The following is a 21,595-nucleotide window of genomic DNA, read 5'->3' on the forward strand; positions in this document are numbered from 1 at the left end:
AAAAGAAAATATATATTGACACTAATAAAAATTTTAAATTACTTTAGTGTAGATAGTAAAAGCTATTATTTATACTCGATATTTTTTTTCTTGCAGGGAGAGAGACAGAGTGATGGTTGGTGGCTGTTTTCCATTAACAAGTCAAAGATTATGTAATTTTACGTTATATTCATACATACCCGGTATCCCACAATGAGTAGAATCTGCCACTCCATGGTGCAATATAACCTGAAAAGACATTACAGTAACTTAGAAGCTACCATGTATAAGTACATTTACTTTCAAACCTTCAAAATGAACTGTTCTCTCAATCTATATTAAAAAAAATATTTCTCTCCAATCTTACTTTTAAATTAATTCCCTTAGTGCCCCCTTTAAACTGTTCCTTCTTCATGTATTGATAATTATCTTTACTGACTGTCTGAACCTTAGCTGCACAACCTATTAAGGAAGTCTCTAACAATAAAAGCTAGAACGTCTGTTAGGAGCAGTGTGTGAGTGTGTGTGTGTGTGTGTGTATCTCAAAAAAATAAAGGGAACATTTAAACAACACAATGTACTGTATTTAATAGTAGGATACACACACACACACACACACACACACACACACACACAATCAGAATGGAAGACATTACAGAGTCTACAGCAGAAAATAAGAACAAATTTAAAAGGCAGATAGGACTTTCTGTTCTACATGAACCTTGTTTCCAATCCTTTAAGACATGTTAACACTCTGCTTCTATGCAATAAAATGTATATTCTTATGAAGCATCTACAATTCCAAAGACACCATATTATCTGAAATGATTATTTATTATATGAATAGAGGCAGGCATAAAATACAGTTTTGACTCCAGGAGCATATTCTATCATATTCTTGATATTTTGTCAAACTGTTTCAGGCTACACATAGTTTGGCAGAAAGTAAACATTTAACATTTATTTTAGTTCTGGATAGAACAAAATTTAGGGAGAGCGAACAGGGCAAGGCTCACTCACATCATCCCCATCTCTCCCCACACAAGTTCTCAGTATAGCATACCCACTGACCCAATGCTCTCCACATTCCCAGCATCTTTTTTCCCCACCCTTCACCAATGTCCCAGCATAACATGTATCACAGGCCTGACTGCCTCCCACCTTCCCAGAACCTTCGTTTCTTCCCCGTGGCTGCTGACTAAAGCATGGCATAGGCTACTGGCCTGCCCAAAGAGCCATTTGCCATCATCTTCCCTCAATCTGTTGAAGTCATTGCCTTTTCTCCTACTCCTTTTTTAAAAAATCAAATAAAAAAGCTCCATATTATTTCATGCACAGAAACAAAAAATATCTGAAACAAGCGTATTGTATCTGGCCACAGACTGACAACAGGAAATATTTATTGGGATATTACTTACCTGTATATGTTAAATAGATAACGCTCAGGAATACAATTCCAGCAGCCAAAGATATACCTAAGAAGAATAATGTCTGAAATTCTTGCTTTGTTAGTCTGTCTCTCATATACTGCAGGAAGGCATAGGCTTGTAGAAGAGCAAATACACCTATTAAAATGAAAAGATACAGTTGTGTTGTTTAACAAACAGTCCTTGTTCTAAATAAATGCTAATTTTGTTCACATTATGCATATTTCTTTTATTTATTTTATGTATTTACAGACATGTGGATTGATGTGTATGCTGTCATATGTATGATCATTGTATTTTAAGATGCTCATATTTTCCTAATATACATATATTCATTATCTGTAATATTCTTTTAATTTTTCTGTAGCTATCTTATTTTTTCCCCATTGGATGTTCATTTTTCTTTTTTATTACTCACTGAATTATTTAACATGTCAATTCAGTAGAATTTTTATCCTTAATTTTATTTTTTCAACTACTTATTTCCATGAAACAAGTTGAAAAAAGAATTAAAATACTTTCAGACAAAATACAATCCTGAATTACAGTAATGATAAAACATCAAATTCTGAACCATTTCTATCATTAGAACCTGTAATCTTTCCTTGTAAAACCTGCTCTAACCTGATTGTTTTTAATATTATCCCATTTTTGTATCTTTTCCTACTTTGCAGTGTCTTATTCAGGTGTAATTATCAGAGCAGTACAGAATACTTCAAATAAAACCTTATCACAGATTTATATAAATCCACCATACATTGACAATGTTATTTTCAATCTCCCTCTTAATATTCCCAATGGGCACAAGGTAAGCTTATCAATAGTCCTCATATAATAGTTTACACTTTCATTCAGCTACAACTTATCAACATTTCTTCCTGATCAATCTTGTCAGCTCAGAACCCATTAATATATATGTGAAGGTTTGGAGGATTCTTTGCACCAATGCATATCATTTTATACTGGCTGCATTTTGCCATTCTAAGAGCCATTCACCAATTTGTAGATATCCTTGTACATATTCTCCTTCATATTTCCTTTTTGATCAGCAAATGCAACAGCTACTTGGAACATCTTTCCAAACATAAAGTTTATTTTATTTATTTATTTATTAATTTAATTTGTATACCGCCCTTCTCCCGAAGGACTCAGGGCGGTGAACAGGGCAATCAATACATATTAAAAAACAAGATACAAAAATTAAAAGCGATTAAACAACAGTGCCCATGAATAAATTAGTACATATTAAAAAGTTAAAACCGATTTATAATTTTTTTATAAAATTTATAAAAAATTTTATCAAATTTTTATTTTATAAAAATTTATAAATTTTATAAAAAAATTATAATTTTTTTTAATAAAAGTTACTAATTTATTCCTACTACTGCTCTTTATTCATTACTAATTGGTAGAATATCTGCATGGTGGCGCAGTAGTTAGAATACAGTATTATAGGCTAACTCTGTTCACTGCTAGGAGTTCAATTCCTTTGATCCTGACTGGTTCAAGGTTGACTCAGTCTTCCATCCTTCCAAGGTCAGTAAAATGAGAACCCAGATTGTTGGGAACAATACGCTGACTCTGTAAACTGCTTAGAGAGTGCTATAATGTACTATGGATGGTATACAAGTTCAAGTGCTAATGCTAAGTGCTTTTATGCTACTAAGTTAGTTAGCAATCTTTGCATATTTTGCCTTTGCATATTTTGCCTTTCAAAATAATTACTGATAATCTTATATATAATTTGGTCATCAACAAGGTTAGTGAATGATGACACAATCAGCACAGGATTAATACTGGGAAAATTTGTGTAACATTTAAGACGAATATGTGTAAAATAAATCTGGCCACAAATAAGTCTTGAGTTATGACCATTTCTTCAGCAACTATTCAAAGCTGCAGTTGTTCTGAACTAAGGGACTTACAATCAATACAGGTAGTTCTCAACCTATCTTCACAATTGATCCCAAAATTTCTATTGCTAAATGAGAGAGTTGTTAAAGTGAGTTTTCTCCATTTTATGACCTTTCTTGCCAGAGTTTTAAATGAATCACTGCAGTTGTTAAGTTAGTAACATATTTGCTAAGTGAATCTCTTTTCCCCATTGTTTTTGCTTCTCAGAAAGTTGTAAAAGGCGATCACATGATGACCCCGGGACACTGTAACCATCATAAATATGAACCAGTTACCAAGCACCCAAATTTTGATCATGTGACCATGGGGAAGCTGTAATGTTCATAAGTGTGAAAAATGGTCATGTCACATTTTCAATCCCGTTGAAATTTTGAATGGTCATTAAATAAATGGTTGTAAGTTGAGAACTACATGTACTTGAAATTCTGGCCCTTAGAACAAAATTTGGATACCTGGCAACCAGCTTTAATAATGACCAATTGCATGTGCCTGCTGTCATGTGATCGCCATTTGCAACATTCCCTACTGGCTTCCCACAAGCAAAGTCAAGAAGCTGTCAAGGAAGGCTGTAAGTCATTCAGGTGAGTCTTCTTCCCATTTTCTCTCCACTTGCATGCACAGCACTATCTTTCCCCTCTTCTCACACACATCCTATGCCCTCTTTTCCTGGGGTTCCTGTAATTTCCTTCATCTTATATTCTCCTTCCATGGGCTCCCTGAGATGGCATGCACCCCACACCCTCTTTGCATAGGATCCTTGCAATCGCACACATGCATTCTACGCCCTCTTTCAATGGTCTCCCTGTGACTGTACACAAGCAGGCATCCCGCACTCTCCTTCCTTGGTCTTCTTAAGCTTGTGCTGTATTACAGCACCCTCCTCTTTCAATCTGTGTGTGTGCCCTGCGCTGGTGGTCCCCCACCTCAGTGTAGCACCTCCATGCTCTTTACCTGGGATTCCCTCCAAGCTATTTAATAAGTCTTGGGTTAGGACAATGACCTGGATTGTGGTAGCTAAGCAAAGCAATTGCCTGATGTTGTGCTTTATGACCAGGTCATTTAGCCATAGCAATCCTTGTCCCAACTACAGTTGTAGCTTGAGGACTACATATAAGTATCTATAGTAGTTAGGCAAAATTGTTCAGTTATGCTATATAAGAATTTCCATTTTACAAGGCTTATTTTTGTTTTTTTGATTTACATTCTACCTTTATTTTAGAATATCCAAGCAGCATATATACCAATCCAAATAGAGATTTCTGGATATCATGTTAGAAAATTATAACTTTTGAACTATTTTTTTCCTAATCATGTTTATGCTGTAACAATAGAAAAGATAAAATTACATACGGTAAGTGCTATAAACAAAATCAGAAGTTATATTTTTTTTCTTCCTTTTGTACACTTTTGGCTTTCTTTTTATTTTCTTTCTTCTTTTCTGTATTCTAAATATTAGTTTTTAGTTTTATTAAATTCTTTATTGAAAAAATTAGAACAACTTCATTGTGAATATTTTCAATACATTATTTTTTTTCTTACCTGCAGCTGCCATGTGCTCACTTGTCCTAATTGGCTGAAATCCAACAAAAGGTATCTGCATGGATAATATTAACCCAACAATATAGAAAGTGCTGTATGCTGTGAATGAAAAAAAATGTCAGATTACTATAAAATAAAAAAGTTAATTTTTAAAATTGGTACACTTATATTTTTAGGATTTGTCAGAAAATTTGAAGGCCATTTCTATAATATAAATTTATATTATCAAGTAGAGCCTTGGTGGAGCAGTGGGCTAATGCCTCCTTAAGTAACACCAGCTGCCTGCAATTAGTGCAGGTTCGCATCCCACCAGGCTCAAGGTTGACTCAGCCTTCCATCCTTCCGAGGTAGGTAAAATGAGGACCCAGATTGTTGGGGGCAATTAAGCTGACTTTGTAATAATGCCGCTTGGGGTGTGTGTGAAAGCCCTAATAAGCAGGCATATACATAGAATGAAGGCTACTGCTAAGCTTGTAAGCCGCCCTGAGTCTTCGGAGAAGGGCGGGATATAAATGGAATTAAAATAAAAAAATAAAAAAAAATAGAGTGGCACATTGACATTTTGGTTCCTTAATTAAGAAGGAGTTTCTAAAAGTTCGGGGCAACCAGAGTATCACTGTAGTGACACACACAGGGAGATATGAAGGAAGACAGAGGGTTGGTCACTCTCAGGGAATGCATCCTCAGTATGTAATTTCTGTGATGTGTTCCAGTCTCCTAATCTCAACCTAGGGATCCCAATTAGCAAATCTTTAAAGGGCCTGGCTTTTGCTTGCTGCCAGTGAATACCAGGTCTATCTGAAATAAGGTCATCCTCAACCATGATTTGATCACAGATGAGAGGAGTAACCAGACATGTATGGGCTAGGATGGCAGTGATACCCCTCTTGGAGATTTGCCCATTGAGATTCGGGTATTTATCAGTCAAGACCCCAGGACAGGAGCAAGTGGCAACAGTGGCCAGGACAGCTTTGCACAGCTTAATGTAAGTATCAATTACAATTATTTATAGACTGGGAGATTCTGCTCATAGTCGCTCATGCTTTACTCATTCCTGAATGGAGTCAGGTAGCCTTGAAGTTGACCATTATTATACTGAAGTTAACCATTATCATATTCTGAAAAAATCTAGTATTGGAATGGCCAGGATGTCTATTAATTATCAGGAAAATATTTTTTGTTTTAATGTCTCTATGAAAAGAGCAGTGAAGAAGTATATGTCCAGAGGTTTTCATCTCTCCAGAAACACAGGTACAGAGTCTTTCAGCCAATGGTATCTCTTTATATTTGCCGTTGAAGACAGCTGAGGGTTGCAATGACATAGTGCAAATGAAAAGGCTTTCTGATTATTCTCTAAGAACTGGCACAGGTGACAGTATACCTAATAGAATCTGGAGCCAATACATACAGCAACACCGAATTTTACCTAATTTCCAGTTCGAATAATGAAAATTATTTACATCTTAATGTAAAGTTTGATAATTAATACAAAGTTTGCAATTCAAAATGCAATTGAATATAGTAACTGCAACATTGCCATCTTGTGGTGTTTAACAGTAATAGGTTTCTATGACTACTTGAGTACTATTGTGTTTTAGTAATTTAAAAAGATCAAAGAATTTGCTCCTATTTGAAAGATTAGAATTTGACTTTTAGTCAAATTAGTATTTGTTCGTATTAAAATACTAATAGATTTCTTGTTTCTCTATTCCATCTTATTCTTAAATACTTCAAAATTCCCTCCAATAATTATTTTTCACATGGCTCATTAAAAACCTCCATCGTTTAAAAGAAGTGATTACTTACAAAGGATATATCAAAATCTAACTTTAAAATATGGGAAGTAAAGCAAACCAGATTGTTTAATTACTGATCCTACTGTTACTTCTGTCCTCTAGTTTGCGCATATTGATCTCTTTTTAAAACTCATTTCTCCTTTCTTTTCAAAATTCCTGCTTTTTCTACTTGACCAAAATATTGTTTCAAACTTACACTAGAGGAAAAAAAAAATATTAAGTAAGGAATAAGTGTTTAAGGAGTCTCTCAGAATTTTTCTATCAAATGATATTTTAATATGTCAGGGAGAAAATTTATTTATTTCATATTTTAATGTGACATTTTCAAAAGTGCATTGCTTAGAACTGTATATGAAAGAAACGCAATTTTCTTACAATAACTGCAATCTTTTTCAAAATATATGATATAGTTTTCCAAATAAATACAGTTGGAAAAATATATAGGTTATCTATGATTAAAAACAAAAACACATACAGGACATTTCTTAAAATTCACATAATGGAAAAAATAGGATAATTATTATATAAATATTCATGCTGAGTTTTGCTCTAAAATGTCACAAATAAATCCCAAATAATATCAGAAAAATTAAAAACTAATCAAACAAATCTTTCTTTTTAGGCATTTAATTAGGTAAATTCCTATTTTGATAACTCATTTAAGAAAAACATTAAAACCCTTTTCATTATGTTTAGATGCATTTAAAAATAATACTATTGTTTAGAATGAACAGTTGATCCCAATGATAGTTGACTAAATTGCAAAATGGGCATTGAGCCTTCCTCAGATTTAATAATTTAAACTTTACATAATTTTAATAGGGCAACAAGCATTTTCTGAGTTACAAATTTGTTAAAAATGAAAATTCCTCAGTAGAAAGTTTTGCATAATTAGGAGTATGGTTCCAAACTTTGGCTCATCAATTATTGGGAGTGTAACTGACAACGCCTCTATTTCTCTCTGATTTTCTACACTCTACAAGGAGGCACAGAACAAACTTTAGCTTAAAGTTGTTTTGTCTGCATAACTGGCATCTCTCAGTACTGAGAGCAGTGAGCATTACCAACTTAGTACTTTTCTGAAGATTCTAGTTTAAGTACAGGAAATGATGAATTCTCCAACATGAAAAAACTGTTTCCCCTAACTAGGGACTAGAAGGGAAGCAAGTTTTGATAAATAATTTTAGTAGCAGGTTTAGCTATACATCAAAATGGTTATTACAATTTGCTTAAAGTGAATCTGGTCTAAATCTTTCTGTAATGATCTTGGTATTGCTGTAGAAAATTAAAGACCATGATATCTCTTATGCTTTTTTCTAGTGAAAGTCACTCAAAATATTGTGGCAAACCAGGATCTCTTTTAAGCATTTGTGGAGCCTGATCTATCTGCTTTGGAAATAGTAGTACCTTTAATCTTCATTTGTTTCATAATCTGTTTCTGCAAATTTCTTATGCACTTCTATAAAACTGTAACCCATCAAACACAGTTTCAGGCTATACATAGCAACATGCAGTAAGGAAAAAAGTCTGCGAGCTACAAGGGAAACTATGTTCTTTTTCTTGCAGTGTTTATTGCATTAATAGGTCACCATATGGTTCAATAATAAGTTATATATTCTCACACTTCAATAACCAAGGTTTATTTCTGTGAGTTTTGAACAGATAATGAGAATTGAGTGTACCAAGTGGATAATGAGAATTGAGTGTACCAAGATTATTGCCATGTTGACAATAAAAAATTTGGGGTGGGGGAAATATATAAGGACAAACTAAAAATCAGGAAATTGGGAATGTTTTCCTGAGCTAGATAAAAAAATAAAACTCATATGATTTGAATTTAACTATAATTCTCAAAATATTTTTTTAAATTAAACCACAAAAAGGTGAAAATTATAATTCTACAAGATATAGTATTTAATAGTATCTACTATTTGTTGGCAATACTATTTCATTGAAATTACAGCCTCCTGATTTTATCTGTTCTTTAGCCCTATCCCTATCCAAGTTTTACCAATCTTTCTTTTTCTTTAGAGTGTAGCTATCCCTTCCCTTCAACCATTTTGAACCTTTTCTGTTTGGTTGTTTCTTCTATAACAGGGGTTTCAAACTCCTGGCCTGCAGGCCGGATGCGTCATGCTGAAGCCGCACCCACCCCATTGTCGGCAATGGAAAAAAAAGTCATGATACATCACGACACATCACGTGACGTTGCAAGTTTGACACCCATTCTATAAGGAGAAGGTTATATTTACAAGTCTTTATTTCCACGTGCCTGTATATTTGTTGAGAGTGTGCATATTCATATATGTAGGTGAGCAATTAATTTACAAATTGAACTTTATGGGCAATTGCTAAGCACATTGATTTGTGCTTTAGATTGTAAGCCGCCCTGAGTCTTCGGAGAAGGGCGGGATATAAATGGGATTTTAAAAAATATTTTTAATCAGTAGTTAATTTAACATGTTAATGCTCATTTTGTTTCAACATCTCTTTTTATTTTTAGTATATGTCTTAGGGCAGACACACAAACATGCACAAAATTATATATACACACATCTATGGAATGTGTGGGTGGGAAAATTCCAGGATCAGTTTCATCTGAGTTGGCCTTCTTAGATTGACAAAGTGTAAAAGCATTCTGCTGAAACTTTGTTTTATTTTTTTTCAATGGGCTTTGCAGATGAATGTTTAACTTTAAATTATCAATCATATCCCATTAGGTTAATGGAATACACCAACAATTATATGAACACATTGCAGAGAATATAGAAAATTTAGTCAGTCAGTTACTGATTCCAGCAAAACAAAGAGTACATCCTCCTTGTTTCAATAACACAATACATGTTATTATAGTTACTAAATCCAATATTTAGAGTTCAATCTATGAGGATAACTGTTACATTGGGAAGAACAACTTTAGCTAAGTATAGAATAAAAAACAATTGTATAATTATTCCTTTCAGTGTGGAAATTCCCATAATTATATTACTAGAAAAGTATATTTCATTACTAGCTGAACCTAGAAATTCTCTCTATGAGAGTAGACCTGACAGACTATCTACAGGATGGTATCTTTAGGAATCCATACCTTTGGTTATATACCATTAAGAAAAGTTGAGCAAATTGTAGAAATAATTGTTTGGATATACCAGGACACAACCTGAGATATGATTGGAATAATTTCTTATGGTATGATAAAAATAAAGTTAATGTAGATTCAGAATATGGGACAGATACAAATCCAGACTGTGACCCCAAATATCCTTGTTAGCTCCAGCATGAGGCACTTTATAACGCCTCAAAGAGAAATGTTTAAAATATCAAGACAGTAACAGAACATGGAAGAATTTAAGATGAAGTTGACTCAAAAGGGATTTAGTTTTGAATGGTTTTGATATTAACAATTAAGAGATTTAAGACAGATAAAAAGGTAACTGGAATAGATAAATCAAAATTGAATTAAGTACAAATGAAGAACATGTGACTGCTAAAATGTATAAACTTTTGTTGAGATTTAAAATGGAAGAACAAGTTAAAAGTTGCATGATAAAATGGGCTAAGAATTTTAGTTATAATATACAGGGAGACCAATCAGAGAAAATATGGTTACAAGGACTAAAATTATATTGTGTTATAATTTAAGAAAGCATTTCTATAAAGTAATTTACCACTGATATATACTGTATATCACCAGAGATATCATCTAGGTCTAGGAGGTAAAAAGGCACTTTTAGTTAACTTTGGAAAGCATAGAAAGCAAAACATATATACGATGACTTAATTAATTTGAAAAAAATAACATTCAGATGAAAGCAGAAATGTTTTTTATTAGGACTTCTGAACAGCCAATTAGAAAAGATTTATGGAAGATTAGTTTGGTATATGATAACTGTAGTGTGGGTTTTATATGCACAAAAATGGAAAAATATTGAAATATCCATAATGGAGGAATGGATTATAAAGATTGCAAAATTTGCAGCAATGGCAAAATTGATCTGTTTGATCAGGGATAAAAAACCAGTTTTATAAAAAAATGGGAAATCTTTACAAACTTTTTGCTTAAAATGAAAAATAATAAATTAGTGATTTTTTGGATTTGCCAATTAAAAAGAACTGAACATGGGAAGAATGGAAATTATGTAATGTAACCTTAGAGGAAAGAAAGTGAATATGTTTGTGAAGAAGATCAGAAGTCACTTATCTTTTTCTTTCTTTTATCTATGCTATTTCTTGCACTTTTTCTTTTATCTTCTTTTTAAAAACTCTCTGGGTAATTTTTATGATATTCTTTTATTTAATAATGATTTTATTTAAAAATATATTATTTATAACAAAAACCAAAAGAAATAACAGCAAATTGCTGTTCTGTGATTAATATATTCAAATGTGTTTAAATCATAATTTGAAAGACTAGTAAAGTTGAAACTGAAAAATCACTTTTCATCCAATATCATTGTGTTGAAATACTCACCTATATAGACCCTCCTGCTGTATCTTTGCATTAACAGTAACACAAACACATGCAGTGGGATAAGGTTGATTATGAAAACATAACCACCCCATGCAGAAACCTGTGAAAAATACAGTAAGCATTAAGATTTAGTTCATGTTTACAATGTTATCTTGATAAACATGAATCACTAAAAACTGAGAATTCAAGCTATATATGATGAAAAGGTATTTTAAGCCACAGGAAGAACTTACAAATTGAAGAAAACAGATTAAATAATATATAAAATAGGTTAATTCAAAAGTATTGCAATAGTGGCAAATATCTGGCGATGAAGTTTTGTTTTCTGAGCTTGTGGATTGGTTTCTGAACGTTTCTTTACCAGGCTAGGTAACATCTTCAGTTGTTACTTAGCCTGGTAACGAAATGTTTGGAAACAAAAGTATGGCATAAATTGATATATTTCAATCTTCTGACACAGTTTTTATTCTATTCTGTGTGCAGTTTACAGCACTCTATAAATTTAATTAATACTGCTTCATAAATAAATTCACAATATTACTATTTTTTATGTTTATCTTTTGTTTCCAAAATATTCTGGAATAAAACTCTCCATTTTACTACATTGCCAATTTTCCCTAACACAGTGATAGTATTATTACAACAGAATATAGAGAGATACGATAAGCATGACTAGTTTGACTGAAGACATACTATTTTAGATCCAGATGTAACTCCAATTATTTATTCCAGTTACTATAAGAACAAGTTTGTAGCAAAGTAATGGTGCCCATATCTATTCTCATTTTATCTCTATTTGCATTATTATGTTTTATTTGTTAAATTATATATTTACAAGCATCTCACAATAGAAAAGCAGTGGTCTCTTGCAACTGAAATCTTCTTAGCAAAGTAATTTTTAAGAAAAACTAAGGCTCAACATTTATTCAATGCAATTAGCATTTTATTACAATTATTTATTATTTTAATGATTTTTTATTTCAAATACTTCAGTTGTATAATCAGTAAAACAGTATAACGGCAGCACAAATAGCAATTGTTGTGGTAAACTTGCTTTAAATCAGTGGTTCTTAATCTGTGGTCACAGGGGGTCCGCGAAGAATTGAAGAATAGTTATCATTTAAATCTTGAATTAAGTCTTGGGGGTCCGAGCCCATGGTCCATGATCACAAAAGGTATTTAAAGGAGGTGGTGAAGAAAAGATTGATAACCACTTTTTAAAATAGTTAAAAGGTTTCTAAAGGTTATCATTGTCTTCACTAAAACTTTTTTTTTACTATATCTTAATAGTGTAGGTTCAATACAGAACAGTATAATTTAAATATTGCTCTATGAAATAACATAGTAATCTCTTCATGGATTACTGCCTTGTCGTGGCAAAGGGGCTTGCGTAATTCAATGAAGCTATGAGCTATGCCGTGCAGGGCCACCCAAGACACACAGGTCATAGCAGAGAGTTCTGACAAAACGTGATCCACTGGAGAAGGAAATGGCAACCCACTCCACTATCTTTCCCATGAAAACCCTATGGACAGTACCAAAAGGCAAAATGATATGACACTGGAAGATGAGCCCCTCAGGTCGGAAAGCGTCCAATATGCTACTGGGGAAGAGCAGAGGGCTAGTACTAGTAGTGCCAGAAAGAATGAAGTGGCTGGGCCAAAGCCGAAAGGACGCTCAGCTGTGGATGCATCTGGTGGTGAAAGAAAAGTCCGATGCTATAAAGATTTTTTCTCCATAGGAACCTGGAATGTAAGATCCATAAATCAAGGAAAGCTGGACGTGGTCAAACAAGAGATGACAAGACTGATCATCGACATCTTAGGAATCAGCGAACTAAAATGGACAGGAATGGGTGAATTTAATTCAGATGACCATTAGGTATACTACTGCGGGCAAGAATCCCTCAGAAGAAATGGAGTAGCCTTCATAGTCAATAAAAGAGTAGGAAAAGCAATACTGGGATACAATCCCCAAAATGACAGAATGATGTCAGTTCGAATCCAAGGCAAACCATTCAATATCACAGTAGTCCACGTCTATGCCCCAACCACTGGTGCTGAAGAGGATGGAATTGACTGGTTCTATGAAGCCCTACAGCACCTTATAAAATTAACACCAAAAAATGATGTCCTTATCATCATGGGGGATTGGAATGCTAAAGTAGGAAGCCAAAAGATAACTGGAATAACAGGCAAGTTTGGACTTGGAGTACAAAATGAAGCAGGGCATAGGCTGATAGAATTTTGTCAAGAGAATACAACGGTCATAGCAAACACTCTGTTCCAACAACCCAAGAGACGGCTCTACACATGGACATCACCAGACAGTCAACACAGAAATCAGATTGATTATGTGCTCTGCAGCCAAAAATGGAGAAGCTCTATACAGTCAGTAAAAACAAGACCAGGAGATGGCTGTGGCTCAGACCATGAGCTTCTCGTTGCATACTTTAGGCTTAAACTGAAGAAAGTAGGGAAAAGCACTAGGCCACTCAGGTATGAATTAAATCATATCCCTGTTGAATATACATTAGAGGTGACAAATAGATATAAGGAATTAGATCTGATAGAGTGCCTAAAGAACTATGGACAGAGGTTTGCAACATTGTACAAGAGGTAGCAACTAAAACCATCCCAAAGAAAAAGAAATGCAAGAAAGCAAAATGGCTGTCTGAGGAAGCTTTGCAAATAGCTGAGGAAAGGAGGGAAGCAAAAGGCAAGGAAGAAAAAGAAAGATAAGTCCAATTGAATGCAGAATTCCAAAGAATAGCTAGAAGAGATAAGAATGCCTTCTTAAATGAACAGTGCAAAGAAATAGAAGAAAACAACAGAATAGGGAGGACTAGAGATTTCTTTAAGAAAATTGGAGAGATGAAGGGAACGTTTCATGCAAAAATGGGCATGATAAAGGACAAAAATGGCAGGGACATAACAAGAGGCAGAAGAGATTAAGAAGAGGTGGCAAAATAACACAGAACTATATAAGAATGAGATTAACATCCCTGATAACCACGATGAGGTGGTCACTGACCTCGAGCCAGACATCCTAGAATTTGAAGTGAAGTGGGCCTTAGAAAAACTGAACAACAATAAAGCTAGTGGAGATGACAGTATTCCAACTGATCTATTCAAAATCTTAAAAGACAATGCAGTAAAAGTGCTACACTCAATTTGTCAGCAAATTTGGAAAACTCAACAGTGGCCACAGGATTGGAAAAGATCAGTTTACATTACAATTCCAAAGAAAGGCAGTGGCAAAGAATGTTCAAACTATTGCACCATTGCACTCATTTCACATGCTAGTAAAGTTATACTTTAAATCCTACAAGCTAGACTCCAGCAGTATGTGGATCAAGAACTACCAGAAGTACAGGCAGGATTTCGAACAGGCAGAGGAACTAGAGACCAAATTGGCAACATACGCTGGATCATGGAGAAAGCTAGAGAGTTACAGAGAAACATCTACTTCTGCTTCATTGACTATGCTAAAGCATTTGATTGTGTGGATCACAACAAACTGTGGCAAGTTCTTAAAGAGATGGGAGTACCAGACCATCTTATTTGTCTCTTGAGAAACTTATATGCGGGTCAAGAAGCAACAGTGAGAACTGGACATGGAACCACTGATTGGTTCAAAATTGGGAAAGGAGTCTGGCAAGGCTGTATACTGTCACCTTGCTTATTTAACCTATATGCAGAGCACATCATGAGAAAGGCGGGGCTAGATGAATCAAAATTGGAATTAAGATTGCCGGGAGAAATATCAACAATCTAAGATATGCAGATGATACCATTCTAATGGCAGAAAGTGAAGAAGAACTAAAGAGCCTCTTGTTGCGGGTGAAGAAGGAGAGTGCAAAAGTTGGCTTGAAACTCAACATTAAGAAAACCAAGATCATGGCATCCGGCCCTTTCCCTTGGACTGCAAGGCGATCAAACCGGTCAGTCCTAGAGGAGATCAACCCTGACTGCTCTTTAGAAGGCCAGATCCTGAAGTTGAAACTCAAATACTTTGGCCATCTAATGAGAAGGAAGGACTTATTGGAGAAGAGCCTAACGCTGGGAAAGATTGAGGGCAATAGAAGAAGGGGACGACAGAGAATGAGGTGGCTGGATGGAGTCACTGAAGCAGTAAGTGTGAGCTTAAATGGACTCCAGAAGATGGTAGAGGACAGGAAGGCCTGGAGGAACATTGTCCATTGGGTCGTGATGGGTCAGACACGACTTCGCAGCTAACAACAACATGAAATAACATGGAACAAGAACTGAAAACTTTCTCCTTTTAACAATTCAACAAATGTAACTAACAAGTCAAAGGGGAAGAAAGTGGTTAATAATACCAAGTTATTATCAATTCATTGTTGACCTTTAATAATTTTCTAAAATTCCTGAAGAAAATCAACTATTGTAAGGTCATCTCACTGCTTGTTTCACTATTGATCAACCCCACTACAGAGATCTGTCATTAATTAATTTGCAGAGACCTCTTATAAAAACTTATCAATTCATATTTCTGCTGAGAATGCTAATTCAGGTATAGAAAAGCAGTCACGATAATATAAAAGCATACCAGTTTTCTAAGCTAAAGTTGTATTTCAGAAAAATGTGTCCATTTATGCTACCATTAGTCTACTTTATATCTTCAATATCTCTGCCCTCTACAAAGCCGGGTGGTGAAAAGGAAGAGGATAGTAGTATTACTTACTTTTAATTTTTACCTTGCACACAACTATCATGCAACTTCTAACACATTATGTTTGAAATAATAAAGAGACCTTAGGAAAAGAAATACTAATCTCTGCATTAAGTAGACTTTTCTAATTTACCATAAAATTTTGAAGCATTCAGTTCAAATTAAATGAAATCTGAATTTTCAACAAGTTAAAATACTTGTGCTAATGCTTAATTTATTCATAAAAACAGTGTACTAATTAAAATGTGACCATTATACATTCATATTCTACCACTTACCATGTAAAAGTAGGATAAGCAGCAGCAAATGGTCCAGAAAACAGATCCAGTTTTCACTGACTTCACCTAAGAAAGTTGTCTGAGTTTTAATTATAACAGAAAAGACAAATCATGCAAATATAAAATATTCTATTTGAATGGTTTTTTAAATTTACCATTTTTTCTAGATCAGAAAAAGACCTTATAAAATTAGCTGAACATGCAACAAAAATATTTGTGCTGTATCTTAAAGACATGTACATTTATTTTATTTTGAAAGGAAAAGCAAATGACAGTAGAAAAGCTGTATTAGCTATATTTATTTCTAGTGACTATTAGAACAAATTGAAACTATTGCGCACATTCAGATTTTAAGAACAGTAAGAAGAATTTATATAACAGTACTTACCCACAAGTAATATGTGAACTGCAGTGCAAATATAGCTATCCCTTCATTGTCAAAAGATCCTGCAACTGATCGTGATATGTAACCTGGTACAATAGCAATAAAACAGGCAGCTAGAAGCCCTGCACCCTGGTTCCACAATTCTCTGGTAAGCAGGAAAGTAGAAATTGATGTAAGGCCGCTAAAAACTGGTGCAAGGAACACACATACATCTCTTATATGGACAGTTATATTCAGCATATTCAAAATCCAATGTATAAGGCCAGCGGTCACCATTAGTCCTGGGTATACCTAGAAAAGCAGAGAGAAAAACAACTTATAATACATAAACACTCACAATTGACATTAAACAGGAAACTTCTTTAAATAGTAAGGAGAACACACACACACACAAACATAAATTTATACTATAAAAATAATAAACTCCCTCAAGTAGTAATTTTATCAGTCCATCTAAAACTGAAGTCAAACAACTTGTTTAGCACTATTGCAAAACAGTATATGTATCAAAGAACAAGACATCAATGTTTAAATAGCTGCATTATTCTCAATATCAAGAACATAATGCATGTTAACTTTATATCTAGATTAAAAAACATTTTCAGTTGAGAAGACTTTTTCCCCAGTTTTATCTATAGATATATTTAGAAGTTCAAATGGGCATAAGTTAATGTGCAAAGATAATAGATAAAAGCATACAGAAAATATGAAACTTAGCTGACTGAGCAGCAAAATAGAAAGTATTGCAATATGTGACGTATTATGACTTTTTTTGCCTTTGCGGAGCTGGGGTGGGCATGGCCTGCGCATGATTCATCCAGCCTGCAGACACTCCTTGTCTATGGCAAGTTAGATATTTCAACTGGCTGATGAAAAGGAATGAGCAGAGGATCGCCCATTTATGCTCTGGATAGCTGCTCCTCATAATCAAAGTACAGTAAATGAGCTTCTCATGCTGACTGAGAGCCTTGGAAGCCACTGGGCATATCAATGTCCCCTAAACTGCTGCTCCACAGCCTTCATGGACATATGATGGCAAAAACCTTACTTTCTGAAACTCATTTGCATATTATTATTTTGTAACTGAAGAGAGAAATTCAAAATGGCAGAGAAGAACAAAGATTTTGGGGGAGTTGTCTTCTTTCTGGAATTAAACAGTAATTTTGGAAAATAGATTTGTTGATGAAAGCGCTTTTCAAAATCATAACATTAATTAGACAAAGAGTCCAGACTTTTGTGTGAATGATGATTGTGCATGGTTCTGACAGATGAAACTCTTCAAAAGAACTTCGAGACATTGTTTACCTTAAAGAATCTTTTATTAGAGAAACAAAGTATCCACTACATCAGACATGTCAAACACAAGGCCCGGGGGCTGGATGCGGCCTGTGAAGTGGTTTCATGTGGCCCGCAAACCCATTCTGGAAACAGTGAGGGAACGGCCCCCACTGCCTTGGCCCTTTCATCCATATTCCCCCTCCCAGCATCAACTAATTCTAAAAGCAATAGATAAAATGGCTGCATTTCCATCTGTTGTCAAAGCAAGAACATCTGATGTTAGTAGTGTTGATATCTGGCCCCCCTTACAAAAAGGACAAATCTTGTAATGCAAACAAAAGCACAGATTAGGGGTTGCCTCTTGGTTTGTTAGGGTGTTTCTTATATAACCTATTAATGAGTCTGTCAGCTTTTACATCGCTAGATTTCACCCAGGTGGCCTCAGACAATGGATACCCCTTCCATTGCACTAAGTACTGCAATTTCCATTTAAAAGTTCTAGAATCAAGAATACGCTTCACTTCATAGTGAGTCTGTCCTGCTACTACGAGAGGTCCAGGTGCCTTCTTAGGGGGAGGTATTAAGGTGGAATCTTGAAAAGATTTCAACAGGCTAATTCCACCGTGGCCGGGTTAATAATCTTTACAATGGGGAAGGGTCCTAAGTACTTCAGTTCTAACTTCTTACTAGGTAACTTAAGCAGTAAATGTTTTGTGGACAAATAAGCCTTTTCCCCAACTTATTTTATCTGTCTGTTTTTTGTATGTCTTGGAAGCCTTTTTCAAAGCAGTTTTTGTGGTTTTCCAGACTTCTTCCCACCCCTCACCCATTGATCAAGAGTTTGGGAAGCGGAGAGTACCTGAGGACATTCAGATATCGGGCTGAACCCTTTTCCTGTGGCCACTTTAAAAGGCATGAAGCCGGTGCTGCTGTGAACAGAGTTATTGTAAACCACCTCTGCGAAAGGGAGGTCAGTCCACTTTGTTTGTTGATAATCCACATAGCATTGGAGATACTGTTCCACCACTGAGTTCGCAGATTCAGTCACTCCATTGGTAGACAGGTGAAAGGCCGACAATAGTCCTTGAGATGAGCCAATTAGTTTAAGAAAACTCCTCCAAAACCTAGCTGTAAACTGCACCCCCATCAGAGATTATTTGTTTTGGTGTGCCATGCAGTCTGTAGATGTATTTCAGGAACATCTTGGTAAGTCACTGGACGGATGGGAGCCCTTTGCAGGCAATAAAGTGAGCCTGCTTTGAAAACAGATCTATCACAGTCCAGATAACCATATTTTCCCTACTTTCAGGTAGGTCTACCATAAAAATCCAGAGCAATTTCTTCCCATGGTTGGGAAGGGTCCACCACCAGTTGTAATAACTCAGGGGTTTTCTCCAGAATTCTTTTCATGGTGGCATATACAGCACAACTCCGGACGTAGTTTTCTACGTCCTGTTTCAATCCCAGCCACCAAAATTGCCGACGGATGATGTGTAGTGTTTTTAAATATCCAAAGTGTCCAGCCTGTTTTACATCATGGTGCGTTAAGGTGGAGGGTCTTGGGCAAGTACAGCTTTCCCCCTTTGTAAGCCAAATCATCCCTGAAAATTAGGGAGGTTTGATTGTCCTTGAACCATTGGTTGGTGAGGAGTTCTTGTTTTATTTTCTTTGCCCCAGGGTCATCGGGGTTTGGGGCTCTTGAAGGTGGGACTCTGCACGACGTGAGTTAAGAAGCAGTTTGTGGAGTGGAGATAATTGCTTCATTAACCTCTCCATGCTGGCTCTTGTACTGGGGCAGTCTGGATAAAGCATCAGCTAAATAGTACATCCCCCCCCGGTATGTGCTTTAGGGTGAAATTAAACTGGTTAAAGTATTGCACCCATCATACTTGTTTCGGGGACAATTTGTTTCAGGGAGTTTTCAGTGCTTCTAGATTTTTGTGATCAGTCCATACCTCGAAAGGCACCTTGCTCCCTTCTAGATAGTGTTGCCAGTTTAATAAAGTCCAACGGATCGCAAAGTCTTCCTTCTCCCACACAGTCCACTTCCTCTTGCACTCAGTGAATTTTTTCAAGTTGTAGGCGCAGGGTTGTAGGGTCCCACTCTGATTCTTTTGCAATAACATAGCTCCGATGGCCATGTCGCTGGCATCGGCTTGAATCACAAAAGGTTTCCCTGGGCAAGGATGCTTTAAAACTGGTTCGACCACCAATAGCCTTTTAAAATTCACAGTTCATAGTCCATGCTCCTGGTTGTCCCGGATGCGGCTTTCCTCCCCCTTTGGCTGTTTTTAGTAATTCCATAAGGGGCAGGGCAATTTCAGCAAAGGAGGGGATGAACTGGCGGTAGAAGTTGGCGAATCTCAGAAAGCTCTGTAGATGTTTGTGAGTCTTTGGGGGCTGCCATTCAATTACGGCTTTCACTTTGGTTGGGTCCATTTCAATGCCCTTGCTGGAAATTCTGTAGCCAAGATAATCTAGTTGGGTCTGGTGAAACTCACACTTAGCTTAACATAGGCATTCAACAGTTTCTTTAGCACTTCTCTCACTAGTTTTACGTGGTCAGTCATATTTGTGCTGAATATATCAGGCTGTCATCAAGATACATCAAAACCCCTTTGTATAAATGGTCATGTAGTACCTGATTGACCAGCTGCATGAAGACAGCTGGAGCCCCCTGTAGTCAAAAAGTCATGACTTTAAATTGGTAGCTCCCCATGGGACAGTCCCTCTTTTATCCTCAGGTAATATGCCTTTCTCAAGTCCAACTTAGTGAAGACACTCCCCTTTGCCAGGTGGGTTAGTAAGTCCTTCAGGACTTATGGCTAAGTTATTATTGTTATCACTAGCTGGACTCTATTCCCCCACCCAGCATCAACTAATTCTAAAAGCAACAGAGAAAATGGCTGCATTTCCATCTGTTATCAAAGCAAGAACACCCAATATTAACAGCAGTGACAGATTGTTTATTATTATTATTATTATTAATGGATTTTACAAAATAAGATGACAAAGGTATTATGAGGCAGGCTGTATGAATATAATTGAGACTAAGTATTAAAATAGAGAAAAGCAAAATAGGAAAAAAGGAGAAGCTTCCTTTTACATTATTGTGGTAATTGACATATTTTAAATTTCTGGCAAACACAAGGAAGGCTGCAAGATTTGGAGAAGGAAGGAGAAGTTTGCTAAGACAATTTACAGGTAAGGGCATTTTACTAGATTTATTGCAGAAATGTTTGAGGCATTTGGTAAAAAGTGACTGCACTGGTTGCTAATAGTTTGAAAGCTTTTAAAAAGTAAATGGAAGGAGGATATGCTGGAACAAATAAACAAAAAGATATGAAAGAAGTTTAGAAGTCTGAATAATCTGTAGAAAAATTGGCTGGAGATCTAAAGCGAATTATAGACTAAGTAGAAGTTTTGAAAGTAAATCAGAAATTATAAATAGATGCTTGGCATAACTGGAATTGAGGGAAAAAGAATTTTATTTAATACTAACAGCAATTAGAAGTATACGGATAATATATCAGAGAAAAGATCGTTAAACTGTCTAATTTCCTGGATTGGAAAGAGAATTACACCAAGACAGAAACTGATAAGGTTTATAAGATTGATACATGATTTATAAAATTAAGAAATGTTCCAAGGGATGTTGTTGATAGCTCTGTTAGGAAGAAGAGCACAGACCATGTAGTACAGCAGCATTTTAATATTAAATTTATTATTGATAATACAGGTGTAATTGGACTTAAAAGAAACTCCAGCCCTCTGGGGAATTACTAATTTCATTCATATAGAACAGTAGAGAAAATAATATTGCCTATTCAAAC

At 35.3% G+C, this 21,595-nt stretch overlaps 1 protein-coding gene across 3 annotated transcripts in view; it reads right to left on the bottom strand.

The window, feature by feature from the left end:
- Positions 1-21,595, bottom strand: part of STT3B (STT3 oligosaccharyltransferase complex catalytic subunit B) — a 62,817-nt gene that overhangs the window by 12,224 nt on the left and 28,998 nt on the right. For all 3 annotated transcript variants that reach the window (XM_083376136.1, XM_083376135.1, XM_083376137.1), the window contains exons 3-8: positions 16,488-16,775; positions 16,100-16,165; positions 11,127-11,226; positions 4,860-4,958; positions 1,398-1,544; positions 180-228 (exon numbers count right to left, since the gene is read on the bottom strand). In XM_083376136.1, the coding sequence (XP_083232262.1) occupies positions 180-228; positions 1,398-1,544; positions 4,860-4,958; positions 11,127-11,226; positions 16,100-16,165; positions 16,488-16,775 (749 nt within the window). The remainder of the gene's footprint in view (positions 1-179; positions 229-1,397; positions 1,545-4,859; positions 4,959-11,126; positions 11,227-16,099; positions 16,166-16,487; positions 16,776-21,595) is intronic.

The sequence above is a fragment of the Vipera ursinii genome (assembly GCF_947247035.1).
Source record: "Vipera ursinii genome assembly, chromosome: Z".
Classification (NCBI taxonomy): Eukaryota; Metazoa; Chordata; class Lepidosauria; order Squamata; family Viperidae; genus Vipera; species Vipera ursinii.